The sequence below is a fragment of the Anser anser genome (assembly GCF_964211835.1).
Source record: "Anser anser genome assembly, chromosome: 32".
NCBI lineage: Eukaryota > Metazoa > Chordata > Aves > Anseriformes > Anatidae > Anser > Anser anser.
Genome location: NC_139753.1, coordinates 371356 through 385752, shown reverse-complemented (window position 1 = coordinate 385752; position 14397 = coordinate 371356). Strand labels below are relative to the sequence as shown.

The 14397-nt window shown below is 66.1% G+C and overlaps 2 protein-coding genes across 3 annotated transcripts; both read right to left on the bottom strand.

Annotated features, from left to right (window-relative positions):
• Positions 1 to 77: 77 nt before the first annotated feature.
• Positions 78 to 2170, bottom strand: LOC310888264 (CD5 antigen-like). The gene is made up of 5 exons (XM_083814847.1): positions 2074 to 2170; positions 1864 to 1893; positions 822 to 1133; positions 398 to 717; positions 78 to 300 (listed from the first exon to the last, which is right to left on the bottom strand). The coding sequence occupies exons 1-5, from the start codon at positions 2105 to 2107 to the stop codon at positions 292 to 294; spliced, it is 705 nt and encodes a 234-aa protein (XP_083670973.1). The 5' UTR covers positions 2108 to 2170; the 3' UTR covers positions 78 to 291.
• A 409-nt stretch (positions 2171 to 2579) lies between these two features.
• Positions 2580 to 13667, bottom strand: LOC310888255 (uncharacterized protein). 2 transcript variants are annotated; one of them, XM_083814830.1, is made up of 11 exons: positions 13484 to 13666; positions 11746 to 11772; positions 10387 to 10701; positions 10036 to 10110; positions 9872 to 9949; positions 9422 to 9736; positions 8937 to 9104; positions 8213 to 8527; positions 4899 to 7904; positions 3041 to 4555; positions 2580 to 2885 (listed from the first exon to the last, which is right to left on the bottom strand). In XM_083814830.1, exons 1-11 carry the CDS (start codon positions 13506 to 13508, stop codon positions 2608 to 2610), a joined length of 6117 nt encoding a protein of 2038 aa, XP_083670956.1. In that variant the 5' UTR covers positions 13509 to 13666; the 3' UTR covers positions 2580 to 2607. The 2 variants fall into 2 exon arrangements, with proteins under 2 accessions (XP_083670956.1, XP_083670957.1); XM_083814831.1 differs by lacking the exon at positions 11746 to 11772 and having other exon boundaries at positions 13484 to 13667.
• Positions 13668 to 14397: the final 730 nt, after the last annotated feature.

Genomic DNA, 14397 nt, shown 5'->3' with positions numbered 1-14397 from the left:
GCACCTGGGGCGGCCGGGACCCCCGCCCCATGCCGAACCCCCAGGCAGCGCACAGCATGAGAACCCGCAGCCCCATCTCAGTGTTATGGCTGCTCCGCGTTTAATAACCGGGCAAGGGGCATCGGGGGCTGCAGCTGGAGCTCCCACGCCCACTGGTGGGCTTTGTCGGGGCAAAGACAGCCGCGAGCGGGGTCCTGTTTGGGTTTGGGGTCCCCCCGCTGGAGGCGTCGCAGGAGGGGCGGGTGTGACGGCTGATGGCGGCAGGGATGGCCGTGGGCAGAGCCGCGGTGCTCAGGGGTCCTGTGAGAAGAAAAGGCTGAGCATGGCCACGTCCTGCCCCGCAGGGCCCTGTGGCCGCACCGAGCCTCACACGGGGCAGCAGGGAACGGTCCCGCACCTGGCAGACCACGCCGACGTCCTCGTCGTGGGTGCAGTCGTGGTACCCCCAGGCTCGGTGGGCACAGTCCTGCAGGGTCCCCTCCTGGCCCCGGCACCGCACGTCATCCAGCCAGATGCGCCCCGTGCCGGGCCCGAAGCGTGGCCGATCCCCGTGGAGATCTGCCGGCACCTCCCCGCAGCCCAGCTCCCGGCACACCACCGCCGCGTTCGCCGCGCCCCAGCCGTCGTCGCACACCGTGCCCCAGCTCCCGTTGCGCTGCACCTCCAGCCGCCCCGCGCACCGCCCGGGGCCGCCGGACAGCCGCAGCCCGAATGGCTCTGCAGGACGAGGGGGGGAGGGGGGGGTCAGGCCAGGCGCAGACAGACACCCCCCCCCCCCCCACGCTCCAGGCTGAGCACCCCGTGGCCTGCCGCGTGCTCACCCTCGCAGTCAACGGCAGCCAGCCGGTCCGAGGGGCAGGACGGGGCGTCCCGTGGCTGCAGGCCGCAGCGCGCCAGGGCCGGCTCCTGCCCCGAGCACTGCACCTGCTGCAGGGCCACTGGGGGCCCGTCGGCCGCCGCGGGGCCGCAGGGTGCGGGGAGGAGGCGGGGACGGCCGCAGCCCAGCTCCCGGCACAGCACACGGGAGGCCGCCCGGTCCCAGCCTGAGGCACAGACCGAGCCCCAGGCGCCGGCCTGCAGCAGCTCCACGCGCCCGTGGCACCGGGACCGGCCACCCACGAGCCGGACGGGCACTGTGGGGGGGGGAAGAGCGTGGCAGGGATGCATAGGGAAAGGAGTCCCAGTATCCCCAGTGCAGCCCCTGGCTGCCCAGCACAGCCCCTGTACAACCCCAGCATAGCCTGCCCAGAAAAGCCCCAGTCTGCCCAGCACAGCCCCAAGCATGACCCCTGTCTGCCCAGTATGGCCACACTTTGCCCAGAAGAGCCCCAGTCTGCCCAGCACAGCACCAGCATGACCCCAGTCTGCCCAGTAGGGCCGCACTTTGCCCAGAAGAGCCCCAGTCTGCCCAGCTCAGCACCAGCTCAGCACCAGCTCGACCCCAGTCTGCCCAGTATGGCCACACTTTGCCCAGAAGAGCCCCAGTCTGCCCAGCTCAGCACCAGCTCAGCACCAGCATGACCCCAGTCTGCCCAGTATGGCCGCACTTTGCCCAGAAGAGCCCCAGTCTGCCCAGCTCAGCACCAGCTCAGCACCAGCATGACCCCAGTCTGCCCAGTATGGCCGCACTTTGCCCAGAAGAGCCCCAGTCTGCCCAGCACAGCACCAGCATGACTCCAGTCTGCCCAGTATGGCCTCACTTTGCCCAGAAGAGCCCCAGTCTGCCCAGTCCAAGCCCTCCCACCTATTGCCCCTGCCCCAGCGCCTGCCACATCCAGCAGACGCTGACCGCAGGGCACACAAGTGGCACCCAGGGGACACCCCCCCCCCCCCCTGCAGTGACACCCAGCAGCACCCACATACCAGATCCAATCACGGCACCGCAGCACAGAGCTGGAGGGAGAGAGGGAAGAGTCGTAATGGGACGGAGGCAGCAGCACCCATACCATTGACCCCCCCTAGGACCCTCCCGAGCTGACACCCCCATGTGCCCTCAGCTCTAACCCCCCCCCCCCAACACGTACCCCCCAGCTCTGTACCCCCCCACGTCCCCCCCACCCCCCGGTCCCTCACCCAGGCACAGCCCCAGTCCGTGCAGCCCCCCCATGCTGCCAGCCTGGGGTCCCTCCACCTCGAGGCCACCCTTTTAACGCAAGGTCTGGGGGTGGGGTGTGGGGGGGGGGGAGGAGGAGGGGAAGTGAAAGCCAAGGGGAGGAAGGGGAATGGGGCAGCAGCCAGGCAGGCGCCGGGGGGGGCAAGCTGGGAGGGCCCCAGATGGGGGCTCTGGGGGCTGGAGATGGGGAACCCCAAAAATGGGGCGAGGAGGGCACAAAGCGGATTGCCAGCCTCAGGAGCCTTGGCCGCGGCCTCTCTGGGGGGCTGCAGGGGGAGATAGGTGAAGGGAAGGGCAGCAGGGCGCAGGGAGGGCAGCATCCCAACGGCCCCACGGCTGCTGCGGGCACCCCAAACCTGGGGGGGGGGGGGGACACCCAGCAGGTTGGGGGGGTGCCCAACACTCCCTCTCCAGGACTGCAGCGGGTGAAGTCCCCATACCCCCCCAAAAAAAACAATGCCTGAGATGATTTGGGGAACTGGCCCGGCTTTATTTCACTTGCAGCCCCTACAAAGACCGCCCTGGGTGCCCACAGCCCCATAGAGCCGGGGGGGGCCCCCCAGGAGATGCTGGCTGAGGGCCGACAGCCGGCCCAAGCGGCGGGCAAGAGCCTCCAGGCGCTGAGCCCCCCGCCGCTGGGCACGGGCCAGGGCCCGCAGCTGCCCCCGCAGCCCCCGCACCTCCCACAGCAGCACCCGCAGCAGGGGAGCCATGCAGGGACCCCCCTGGCCCCCCACCGAGGGGGGTGTTGGCACTGCTGGTGGAGCTGGACCTGCGGGACGAGAAGCAGAGACACACGGTGCGTCATTGTGCCCCCCTCCAAGCCCCCCAACACCCCCCCAACACTGGGGGCCCTCCCTGTGCTCATCTCAGGCGTCCCAGACAGGGACTGCTGCCCCCCCCCCACCCCCAAACCCATAGACCTACCTGCACATGGGGGCCCAAGCAGCATGGGGCTGTCCAGGGGGCTGTCAGGGGCAGTGTGGAGGAGCTCTGTGGGTACTGGGAGGGTTTGGGTGCCAAGGGTCTCCATAGGGTGCTGGGGGGATGCTGGGGGTCCCTGGGTGCCAAGGGTCTCCATAGGGTGCTGGGGGGATGCTGGGGGTCCCTGGGTGCCAAGGGTCTCCATAGGGTGCTGGGGGAGTGCTGGGGGTCCCTGGGTGCCAAGGGTCTCCATAGGGTGCTGGGGGGATGCTGGGGGTCCCTGGGTGCCAAGGGTCTCCATAGGGTGCTGGGGGAGTGCTGGGGGTCCCTGGGTGCCAAGGGTCTCCATAGGGTGCTGGGGGGGTGCTGGGGGTCCCTGGGTGCCAAGGGTCTCCATAGGGTGCTGGGGAGGGATTGGGGGTGTCAGGGTGCTGGGGGTTTTCACGGGGTGCTGGGGGGGTGCTGGTGAGCCATGGGTGCCAAAGGTCTCCATAGGGTGCTGGGGAGGGATTGGGGGTCCCTGGGTGCCAAGGGTCTCCATAGGGTGTTGAGGGGGTGCTGTAGGTCTCAGGGTGCTGGGGGGGTTCATGGTGTGCTGAGGGGGTGCTGGTGAGCCCTTCATGCCAAAGATCTCCATAGGGTGCTGGGAGTGTGGGGGGGTCCTCTGGGTGATGAGCAACTTCATGGGGTGCTGGGGGGGTGCTGGTGATCCCTGGGTGCTGAAGGTCTCCAGAGGGTTCTGGGGGGGTGCTGGGGGGCCCTGGGTGCCGGGGAGCTCTGGGTGTTGCTGGGGGGGTGCTGGGTGGGTCTGGGTGTCAAAAATCCCCATGGGGTGCTGGGTGTGTGCTGGGGAGGTCCAGGTGCTGGGGGGCTCTGTTGGATACTGGAAGGGTGCCAAGGGGCTCTTGGAGCTGAGGGTGTCAGTGAGGTTCTGGGGGGGCGCTGGGGGGGTTGGGGTGCCAAGCAACTTCACGGAGTGCTGAGGAGATGCTGGGGGGCTCTGGGGGATGGGGAGCTCCATGGGGTGCTCCGAGGGGGCAGCAAGCGTGTAAGGGCTGGTGGAACCTGGGGGGAGCACGGTGAGTGCCGGGGGGCTCTGGGGGCTGCGGGTCCCTGGTGGGGATGGGGTAAAGGAGGCTGGGGGCATCCAGGAGCTGGGGGGCTCTGCAGGGGGGTGCTGGGAGAGCACAAGCTCCTTCCAGGCAGGGGGGGTCTCCACGGCGTGCTGGGTGTGTGCTGGGGGTCCCTGGGTGCTGGGGTTCCCCGGGGGGCTTTGGGTGGGTTCTAGGGGTCCGTGGGTGCTGGGGGTCTCCTCTGGGTACTGGATGGGTGCTGGTGGCTCCCAGGTGCTGGGGGGCTCTGTGGGGTGCTGGGAGCGAGTGGCAGAGCCCGGACCCAGTTGGACTGCAAGGGCAGGGGGGCTGGCCGGCCACAGGGTGGGGGGCAGAGATGAGGGGGGTGATGGAGATGTGGTGGGGGGCACAGACATCCCAGTGAGGCCCAAGCCTGCGCCAGCACCTGGATGGGGAAGGGACACAGAGTCCATGAGACAACCCCCTCTCCCTCCCCTCCTGCCCCCTTTCTTTGTCATCTCCTCTTCTTCTGCCCCTCCCTCTCAAACCCTTCCACCCAACAGCAGCCCAGCCCATCCCACCCCACCCCATCCCATTCCCATCCCACCCTACCCTATGCCATGCCATGCCATGCCATGCCATGCCATCCCATCCCATGCCATCCCATCCCATCCCACCCCCCCTCCTCCTCACCCCCACACGCCCATCGGTGTGCTCTTCTGTCCACCTGCCCTCCCTCCCCTTCTCTTCGCCAACAGTTCACCCATCCATATAGCTCCACATGGTACCTTCTGGGCCTGGTTCTGATGTGGGACGTGTGCTCTCCATGGTGCCTTCTAGACCTGCTTCTGCTGAAGGATGTGCGCTCCTCATTGTTCCATTGAGATCAAAATCACCTGAAGAACGTGTCCCCCACGTAGTACCGTCTCGACCTGATGCTGTTGCAGGATGTGAGCTCCTCATGGTCCCATCTGGATTTGGTTCTGCTGAAGGGCGTGTGCTCCATGTGCGAACAACTGCTGTGGGACGGGCACTCTGTAAGGTATCAGCCAAGCCCAGTTCTGCTGAAGAATGTGCACTCTGCGAGGTGCCACGTAGACCTGGTTCTTCTGGAGGACGTGTGCTCCACATGGTACCTTCTGGACCCAGCTCTTCTGGAAGATGTGTGCTCCTCATGGTAGCATCTGGACCCAGTTCAACTGTAGGATGTGTGCTCCTCATGGTACTTTCTGGACCCAGTCCAGCTGTAGGATGTGTGCTCCTCATGGTACTTTCTGGACCCAGTTCAACTGTAGGATGTGTGCTCCTCATGGTAGCATCTGGACCCAGTTCAACTGTAGGATGTGTGCTCCTCATGGTACTTTCTGGATCCAGTTCAACACCCAATGTGGTACCTCCTGGACCTGGTTCTGCTGTGGGATGTGTGTTCCATATGATACCAACCAGGTCCAGTTCTGCTGCAGGACTTATGCTCTGTGTGTTGCCTTCTGGATCCAGTCCTGCTGTGGGATGTGTGCTTCTCACGGTACCTCCTGGACGTGGTTCTGCTGTGGGATGTGTGTTCGTCATGGTACCTCCTGGACTTGGTTCTGCTGTGGGATATGTGTTTGTCATGGTATCTTCTGGACCTGGTCTTGCTGTTGGATGCATGCTCCACATGGCACCATCTGTATCTGGTTCTGCTGTAGGATGGGTGCTCATCATGGTATCTTCTAGACCCGGTTCTGCTGTGGGATGTGTACTCATCATGGTACTTTCTGGACCTGGTTCTACTGTGGGATTTGTGCTCCACATGGTACCTCCTGGAACTGGTTCTGCTGTGAGATGTGTGCTCATCATGGTACCTTCTGGACCTGGTCTTGCTGTGGGATGTGTGCTCCACATGGCACCATCTGTATATGGTTCTGCTGTGGGATGTGTGATTCTCACGGTATCTTCTGGGCCTGGTTCTGCTGTTGGATGTGTGCTCCACATGGTACTTTCTGAACCTGGTTCTGCTGAAGCATGTGTGTTGCCTCTAGGATCTGGTTCTGCTGAAGTACCCATCCGGGTGCTGTCCAGATCCAGTTCCAACACAGGACGTGTTCTTGTGGTACCTTCTGCACCCAGTTCTGCACCCACAGGACGTGTGCTCCTCATGGGACCTTCAGGACCTGGTCTTGCTGAAGGACGTGGATCCCATGTGGTACCACCTTGCCCTGGTTCTGCTGTGGGATGTGTGCTCCATACAGTATCATCCAGGCCCGGTTCTGCTTCAGGACGTGCGCTCCGTGTGCTGCCTTCTGGATCCAGTCCTGCTGGAGGATGTGTGATGCTGATGGGACCTTCAGGCCCCAGTTCTGCTGTGGGATGTGTGCTCCCCATGGTACCACCCAGATCCAGCGCTGCTGCAGGAGGAGTGCTCCTTATGGTCCCTTCTGGACCTGGTTCTCCCAAGTGGTGGCTCCTCCACATGGGGAGCACCGTGGTGGGGGCTGAGTCCTGCCCTGCTTTGGGCCGTGGGTGCCACCCATAGGTTTGGGTGGCACTAACAGGATCCCGTCCTATCAGCGTCTGGGTGCTCCTGGTGGTACCAACCGGATCCCAACCTGCCTTGGGCTTGATGCCTTGCGTGGTCCCCACCGAAACCCAACGTGATGGGCTCATGGTGGTCTGTTTGCCCCCCACCACAACCCGCTCAGCTTTGGGCTGGGTGATCTGCACAGTGCTGAGCGGATCCTGCTCTGCTTTGGGGTGGGTGACATGGATGGTACCGACCTGATCGCGTCCTGCCTTGGACCTGTTGGTGCCAGCTGGATCCCATCCTGCTTTGGCCTTGGTGATGCCAACTGGGTCCTGTCCTGCCCTGGACCTGTTGGTGCCAGATAGATCCTGTCCTGCTTTGGCCTTGGTGATGCCAACTGGATCCCGCCCTGCCTTGGACCTGTTGATGCCAGCTATATTCTGCCCTGCTTTGGCCTTGGTGATGTCAGCTGGGTCCTGTCCTGCCTTGGATCTGTTGGTGCCAGCTATATTCTGTCCTGCTTTGGCCTTGGTGATGCCAACTGGATCCCGTCCTGCCTTAGACCTGTTGGTGCCAGCTAGATTCTGTACTGCTTTGGGCTTGGTGATGCCAACTGGATCCTGTCGTGCCTTAGACCTGTTGGTGCCAGCTGGATCCCATCCTGCTTTGGGCTTGGTGATGCCAACCGGATCCCGTCCTGCTTTGGACCTGTTGGTGCCAGCTGGATTCTGTCCTGCTTTGGGCTTGGTGATGCCAACTGGATCCCGTCCTGCCTTAGACCTGTTGGTACCAGCTAGATCCTGTCCTGCTTTGGGTTTGGTGATGCCAACTGGATCCCGTCCTGCCTTAGACCTGTTGGTACCAGCTAGATCCCATCCTGCTTTGGGTTTGGTGATGCCAACTGGATCCCGTCCTGCCTTAGACCTGTTGGTGCCAGCTGGATCCCATCCTGCTTTGGATCTGGTGGGGCCACCAGGCTCCCGTCCCACCTTGGACCTGGTGGTACCAGCTGCACCAGGTCCTGCCTTGGGCTTTGTGCTCTGGATAACACCAGCTGGATCCTGCTCTGCTTTGAGTCGGGTGATCCTGATGATACGAATGGGATCCCGCCCTGCTTTGGCTGGGGTGGTGCTAACTCGATCCCGTCCTGGGGGGCGCTGGGTGATGCTGGGGACGGTGCTGGATGGCTCCTGTCCCAAGGGGCGCCGGGTAGTGCTGGGGACGGTGCCAACTCGATCCAGTCCTGGGGGCCACCGGGAGGTCCCCGTGGGTGATGGCAGGTCCTCTGGCCCTGCAAGAGTGAAGGGGGGGGGGGCTCAGTCTTTGTCCCAGCCCCATCGTGTGCATGGGGGGCCCCCCCTGCCCCCTCAGTGCCCCCAGGGTGATGCTCCCTGCTTGGGGACCCTCCCCACCCCCGGGGGCACCCAGGGCCAGAGGCTGGGGCATCCCTTGTGGACAGGGACTTGAGGAAACAGGGAGGGACCCCAGCAGGAAGGGGGGTGCACGGGGCGGGCTCCGTGCCCCCCAGACCTGCTCCAGCCCTCAGCCATGACACGGAGCAGAGATCAGGGTGGCTGCCCCGTCCTGGGGCCATCCCACCTGCGCAGACGACAGCGGCATCCTCATGGTGGTTGCAGTTGTGCCTGCCCCAGGGCTCAGCCGGGCAGCGCCGCAGCGTGGGCTCCGTCCCCTCGCAGTTCACCTCGTCCAGCCAGACGGGGCCGGTGCCAGGGCCGAAGTGGGCACTGCGGGGGGCTTCACGCGCCACCCCGCAGCCCAGCTCCCGGCAGACCACGGCTGCGTCCGGCAGCCCCCAGCTGTCATCGCAGACGGTGCCCCAGCGCCCGGCGTGCAGCACCTCCACACGCCCCGCGCAGCGCCCGGGGCCCCCGGCCAGACGTAGCTGGGCTGGAGCTGAAAAACAGCTGGTGTCACACCACTGCTGGTCACCAGTGTCTGGGGACGGGGTCTCCGTCCTCGTTCCTTCATTACTGCATCCCCGCTCCTTCCCCGTGCTCCTTCCCTTCTCCAGCACCAATTCCTGCCCCTCTCCATCCACGTCCGCACCAAGTGATCCCACCTCCATCCCCGCTCCATCCCCCTCAATCTCAACTTCGTCCCTGCTCCATATGTCTATCCCAGCTCCATCCCAGCTTCTTCCATGCTCTGTTCCTTTTCCTTCCATGCTCCATCCCCCCGCCATCCCCGGCTCCTTCCCTGCTCTATCCCAGCACCTTCCACCCTCCTTCCTTTCCAATCTCCATCCCTGCCCCATCCCCACTTAATCCCACCCCCATCCCCACTCCATCCCTCCTTCTCCTACCCCTGTGCCCCATCCCAGCCACAGTCTGGCTGCTGGGGGCAGGCTGGGGAGAGCTGGGGATGTGGGGCCGGGTGGTCTCGTGTGGCACGGTAGAGGGGGGCACCCGAGCCGGGCTGGTTGGCAGCTGGTGGGGACCGGGCTCCATGGGGTCCACGGCGGTCAGCTCATCTGGGCGATGCAGGAAAGCAGTGTGAGCCCTGCAGCGCACGCGGTGCATGTGCGCCGTGCATAGATGCCACACCTTGCCTGTCCATACACTGTGCCCTGCAGCACTGCACTGCACGGTCACCAAATTGGCAATTTAGCCGTGGCGGCCCCTTGCCCATGCGCTGCACCAGGACCCCGTGGGTGCCCACTGCACAGCCCCTGTGCGTCTCCGCAGCACCGCATGCCGGCCAGGAGCACACCGGGGCACGTGCACGCAAGCACGGGCGCCATCCCCAGCGGCCTGGGCACCGCGCACGGCTGGCACACGGAGTGGGTACCTGCACAGACGACAGCCGCATCCTCCCGGTGCTGGCAGTCCGTGATGCCCCATGGGGCAGTCGGGCACTGCAGCAAGGCCGACTCGTTCCCCTGGCAGCGCACGTTGTCCAGCCAGATGGGGCCAGCGCCCTCGCCAAAAAACGCCCCGCGGGGCGCAGCCAGCGCAGCGCCGCAGCCCAGCTCCTGGCAGACCACGGCCGCGTCCTCGAGCCCCCAGCCGTCGTCGCAGACGGAGCCCCAGTGGCCGGCATGCAGCACCTCCACGCGCCCCGCGCAGGGACCCTCAGCCCCTACCAGCCGCAGCGTGGGGGTCCCTGGGGAAGAGGCCGGAGTCGGCAACAGTGCAGGGAGAACAACGCAAGTGTCACGGACCTGCAGGGTGCGTGGGGACGGGCAGGGCTGCAGGCAGCAGCTCCTGGGTGTGGGTACAACGCGCACCAACGCTGTACCTGTGCACGCCACGCTGGTGTCCTCCTTGTGCCCCATGCAGCGTCTGGGACCCCCAGCCGGCCGCGGCACTGTGTCACCTGCAAGGCAGTCGGTGTTACTGTGGGGCACAAAGCGTCCTCCCCACGCGGCCGGGGACACGGGTGTCCCTGGGGATACCACTCACCAGGTGCTGGGGTGCTGGCAGTGGTGGTGGAGGGTGCAGGGGGTTCCATGGTGCCCAGGGAGAGGAAGGGGTGAGCTGTGGGGAAAGGCAGTGAGGGGGGCGTCCCCTTTAGCTGGGAAAGAGCCTGGCAGAAAAAGACCTGGGGACATTGGTCAACAGCCAGGGACGGGGTTGAGTCACCGTCCCTGGAGGTATCCGAAGGACACGCAGATGTCCCTGGGGACCTGGTTTGGTGCTAGACTTGGCGGTGCTAGGCTAACCGTTGGACTTGGTGACCTCAGAGGTCTTTCCCAACTTTTGCCCTTTTACCACTTCTGCGTTCCCTCCCCCGGTGCCGGGGTCGCAGCCCACCTGAACACACGGCGCTGGCGTCCTCCTCATGGGTGCAGACGTGGCTGCGCCAGCCCCGGTGTCGGCACTGGGCCAGGCGCCCCTCGCTGCCGCGGCACCGCAGCCCGTTCAGCCAGATGGGGCCGGAGCCCTCCCCAAACCAGGCGCCCGTGGGGGCGGCGAGCGCGGTGCCACAGCCCAGCTCCCGGCAGACCACGGCTGCGTCCGGCAGCCCCCAGTCGTCGTCGCAGACGGTGCCCCAGCGCCCGGTGTGCAGCACCTCCACGCGCCCCACGCACTGCCCGGGACCCCCAGCCAGGCGCACCGGGAACGGGCCTGGGGAGGAGGGCAGACATCAGGCACTGGAGCTGCCAGCACCCACTGGGAACCCCCGGGGACCTGCTGGGACCCCTGCATGCACTGGGACGTGCTGGGAGGCTCTGTGACATGCTGGAACCCACTGAAATGTACTGGGACGTCTTGGGACCCCTATGTGCTCCGGGACGTGCTGGGACTCCCTGGGACCTACTGGGACCCACTGTGTTCTCCAGGACGTGCTGGGACTCCCTGGGACGTATTGGGACCTCAGTATGCTCTGGGACCTACTGGGATGTGCTGGGACCCTTGTGTGCTCTGGGACCTGCTGGGAGGCTCTGGGACTTACTGGGACCCACTGAAACCTACTGGGACGTCTTGGGAACCCTGTGTGCTCCGAGACATGCTGGGTCTCCCTGGGACCACTGCATGCTTCAGGACTCACTGGGACCTACTGGGACCCCAGTATGCTCTGGGACCTACTGGGATGTGCTGGGATCCTTTTGTGCTCTGGGACCTGCTGAGGACCCTCTGGACCTGCTGGGACTCTTTACAAACACCAAAACCCACTGGGACCTGCTGGGATCCACTGGGACCCCTGCATGCTCTGGGAGATACTGGGACCGCCCAGACTTGCTGAGACCTACTGGGACCCACCGGGATCTACTGGCACCTGCTGGGACCCTTTCCACACACCAGGACCCACTGGGACCCACTGGGACCTACTCAAACCCACTGGGACCTGCTGGGAAGTGGTATGACCCAGTGGGACCTGTGCATGCTCTGGGACCTGCTGGGACTCACTGGGATTTGCTGGGACCCTTTGCACAAACCTGGACCTGCTGGGACCCGCTGGGACCTACTGGGACCTGCTATGACCTACTGGGACCCCTGCACGCCCTGGGACCTGCTGGGACCGTTTGCACACAGCGCGACCCACTGGGAGTCACTGGGACGCGCTGGCAGCCCTGCACACCTGGGGACCCACCGCAGGCTCCCACAGGCTCCCAGCAACTCGGCTGCACTGGGGCAGGGACCCCCCCCAGCCCAGCCCTGTCCCAGTACCTGCGCCGCGGGGGGCCAGCAGCCCCACTGGAGCCGAGAGAGGAGGGTGAGGGGGGGGGGGGGGGGGCCGCACCTGGCTGAGCCCCTCCTGGCCCCCCCATGGGGCCACGAGCAGCTCGGAGCCCGTAGGGGGCTTCCCAGTGCCCAGCACCGTTCCAGTGTCCCATTCCCAGTGCCCCACGCCCCGAGACCAGCAACCAGTGTCCCACACCCACTGTCCCACTCCCACTGCCCCATTCCCATGCTCCCATTCTCACTGCCCCATTCCCAGTGCCCAGTTCCCACTGTCCCACTCCCGGTGCCATTCCCAGTGGTCTTCCCATTGCCATTCCCAGTGCCCCATGCCTCCAGACCAGCAACCAGCACCCCATTCCCAGCGCCCCACTCCCGGTGCCCCAAGTGCCATTTCCAGTGCCCCATGACCAGTGCCATTCCCACCACCCCATTCCCAGCCCCACGACCAGTGCCCCATGACCATGCCCTTTCCCACTGCCCAGTGCCTTTCCAGTGTCCTTCCCAGTGCCCAGCAACCACAGACCAGTGTCCAGTGCCCTTCCCAGTGCCCAGTGCCACACGTGCCCAGTTCCCAGTTCCCTTCCCAGCAGCCCACGCCCACCGCAGCCCAGAACATCCAGTGCCCTGCACAGCGCCCCACAGGCTTCCCAGTACCCATCGCCCAGTGCCCAGCACAGCCTCCAGTACCCACTGCAATTCCCAGTGCCCTTCCCAGTGCCCCATTCCTCCCCCACCGCAGGGTTCTAACTGGGAGCAGTGCCTACTGCATTGCCTGGCGTCCCCCGTGGTACTGCTGCAGTGCCCCATGCAGTGCCCAGTGCCCCATGCAGCGCCCAGTGCCCTGCTATGCCCTGAGCCATCCAGGCCCTTTGCGGTGCCCCTGCAGTGCCCGGTGCGGTGCCCAGTTTCCCTGCAGTGCCCAGTGCCTTCGCAGTGCTCCTGCAGTGCCCGGCCCCCATGCGGCACCCAGGGCAGCGCCCTTCCCTTTCCAGTGCCCACTGCAGTGCCCACACCGTGCTCAGATCCCATGCGGTGCCCGCGCAGTGTCCGGCTCCCTGCAGTGCCCGCGCGCTGCTCAGCGGGGTGCCCAGCACCGCGCAGTGCCCAGCCCCGCAGCGCCTGGGCGCTCCCTGCGCAGTGCCCTTGCAGTGGCCAGCCCCGCGCTCAGCGCCCATGCAGTGCCCGCGCAGTGCTCAGCCCCTCGTTGCCCTCGCTCCTTAGCCATGCAGTGCCTGTGCCCAGGCTGTGCAGCGTGCAGAGCACTGCTCAGCTGCCCCACGCCGCACCCGCTGCGGCACCCACGCGACGCTCGCCCCCCTGCAGTGCCTGGGCCCAGCCACGGCGTGCCCAGTGCAGTGTCCGTGCAGTGCCCGGCCTGCCCAACGCCAGTGCAGTGCCCAGTGCTGGATCCACGTCACGGACACTGCAGTGCCCGTGCAGTGCCCGAACCCTCCGTGTCAGTGCAGTGCCCAGTGCTGGATCCTCGTCATGTGCACTGCAGTGCCCGTGCAGTGCTCGGTGCAGTGCCCGTGCAGTGCCCAGCACAAGGTCCATGCCGTGCTCGGTGCAGTGCCCGTGCAGTGCCCGTGCTCAGCCCCCCTCCCAGCCCCCAAACCCACGCCACAGCTGTGCAGTGCCCGTGCAGTGGCCGTGCAGTGCCCGTGCAGTGCCCGTGCAGTGCCCGTGCAGTGCCGTGCAGTGCAGCGCGGTGCCAGGCGCTCACCCAGCAGCAGCAGGGTCGGGGCCATGGCGGGTGCCGGCGGCGGGGAGGGCGGGATGGAGGAGGAGGAGGAGGACAGGGGGGGGACGGGGCCGCGCGGCCGGGCCAAGGATGACTCAGTCCGTCCGTCCGTGCGGCTGTGTGTCCGTCCAAGGCCGCACCCGGTCCCCCCCCTTGGCCGGGATGAGAGGGGCCGGGGGGGGGGATGACGCAACATAGGGACCCCCCCTGGGAGGGAACGCCCGGGCGCTGCTCCCCCTCGCAGGCCAAGGAAGGGGCAGGGGGAGTCCCGGGGGGGGGCCGGGGTTAACGCTGGGGGGGGGCCCCAGCACGTGCAGGCGCCCACACGCCCACGTGGCAGTGGGGCGTGGGAGGTGGGGGGGATGGAGACGCACACGTGGCTGGGGGGCTTGGGGCCACGTGTGAGCACCCTGCACCCATGGGGGCCCCCCCCCCCGGGCACCCGCACGCGTGGCTGCTGCATGCCTGGGGGTGTGTGCACGCAGCCACTGCACGTTGGGAGGGCAGTGGGGGCAGTGGGGGCACACTGGGGGACAGTGGGGGCACGCTGGGGGTCAGTGGGGTCACGCTGGGGGTCAGGGGGCACACTGGGGGTCATTGGGTCACGCTGGGGGTCAGTGGGGGCACACTGGGGGTCAGTGGGGTCATGCTGGGGGTTAGGGGGCACACTGGGCGTCAGGGGGGGCATGCTCGGGGTCAATGGGGTCATGCTGGGGGGTCAATGGGGCCATGCTGGGGGTCAGTGGGGTCACGCTGGGGGTCAGTGGGGGCACGCTGGGGGTCAGTGGGGTATGCTGGGGGTTAGGGGGCACACTGGGGGTCAGGCGGGCACACTGGGGGTCAGGGGGGGCATGCTGGGGGTCAATGGGGCCATGCTGGGGGTCAGTGAGGTCACG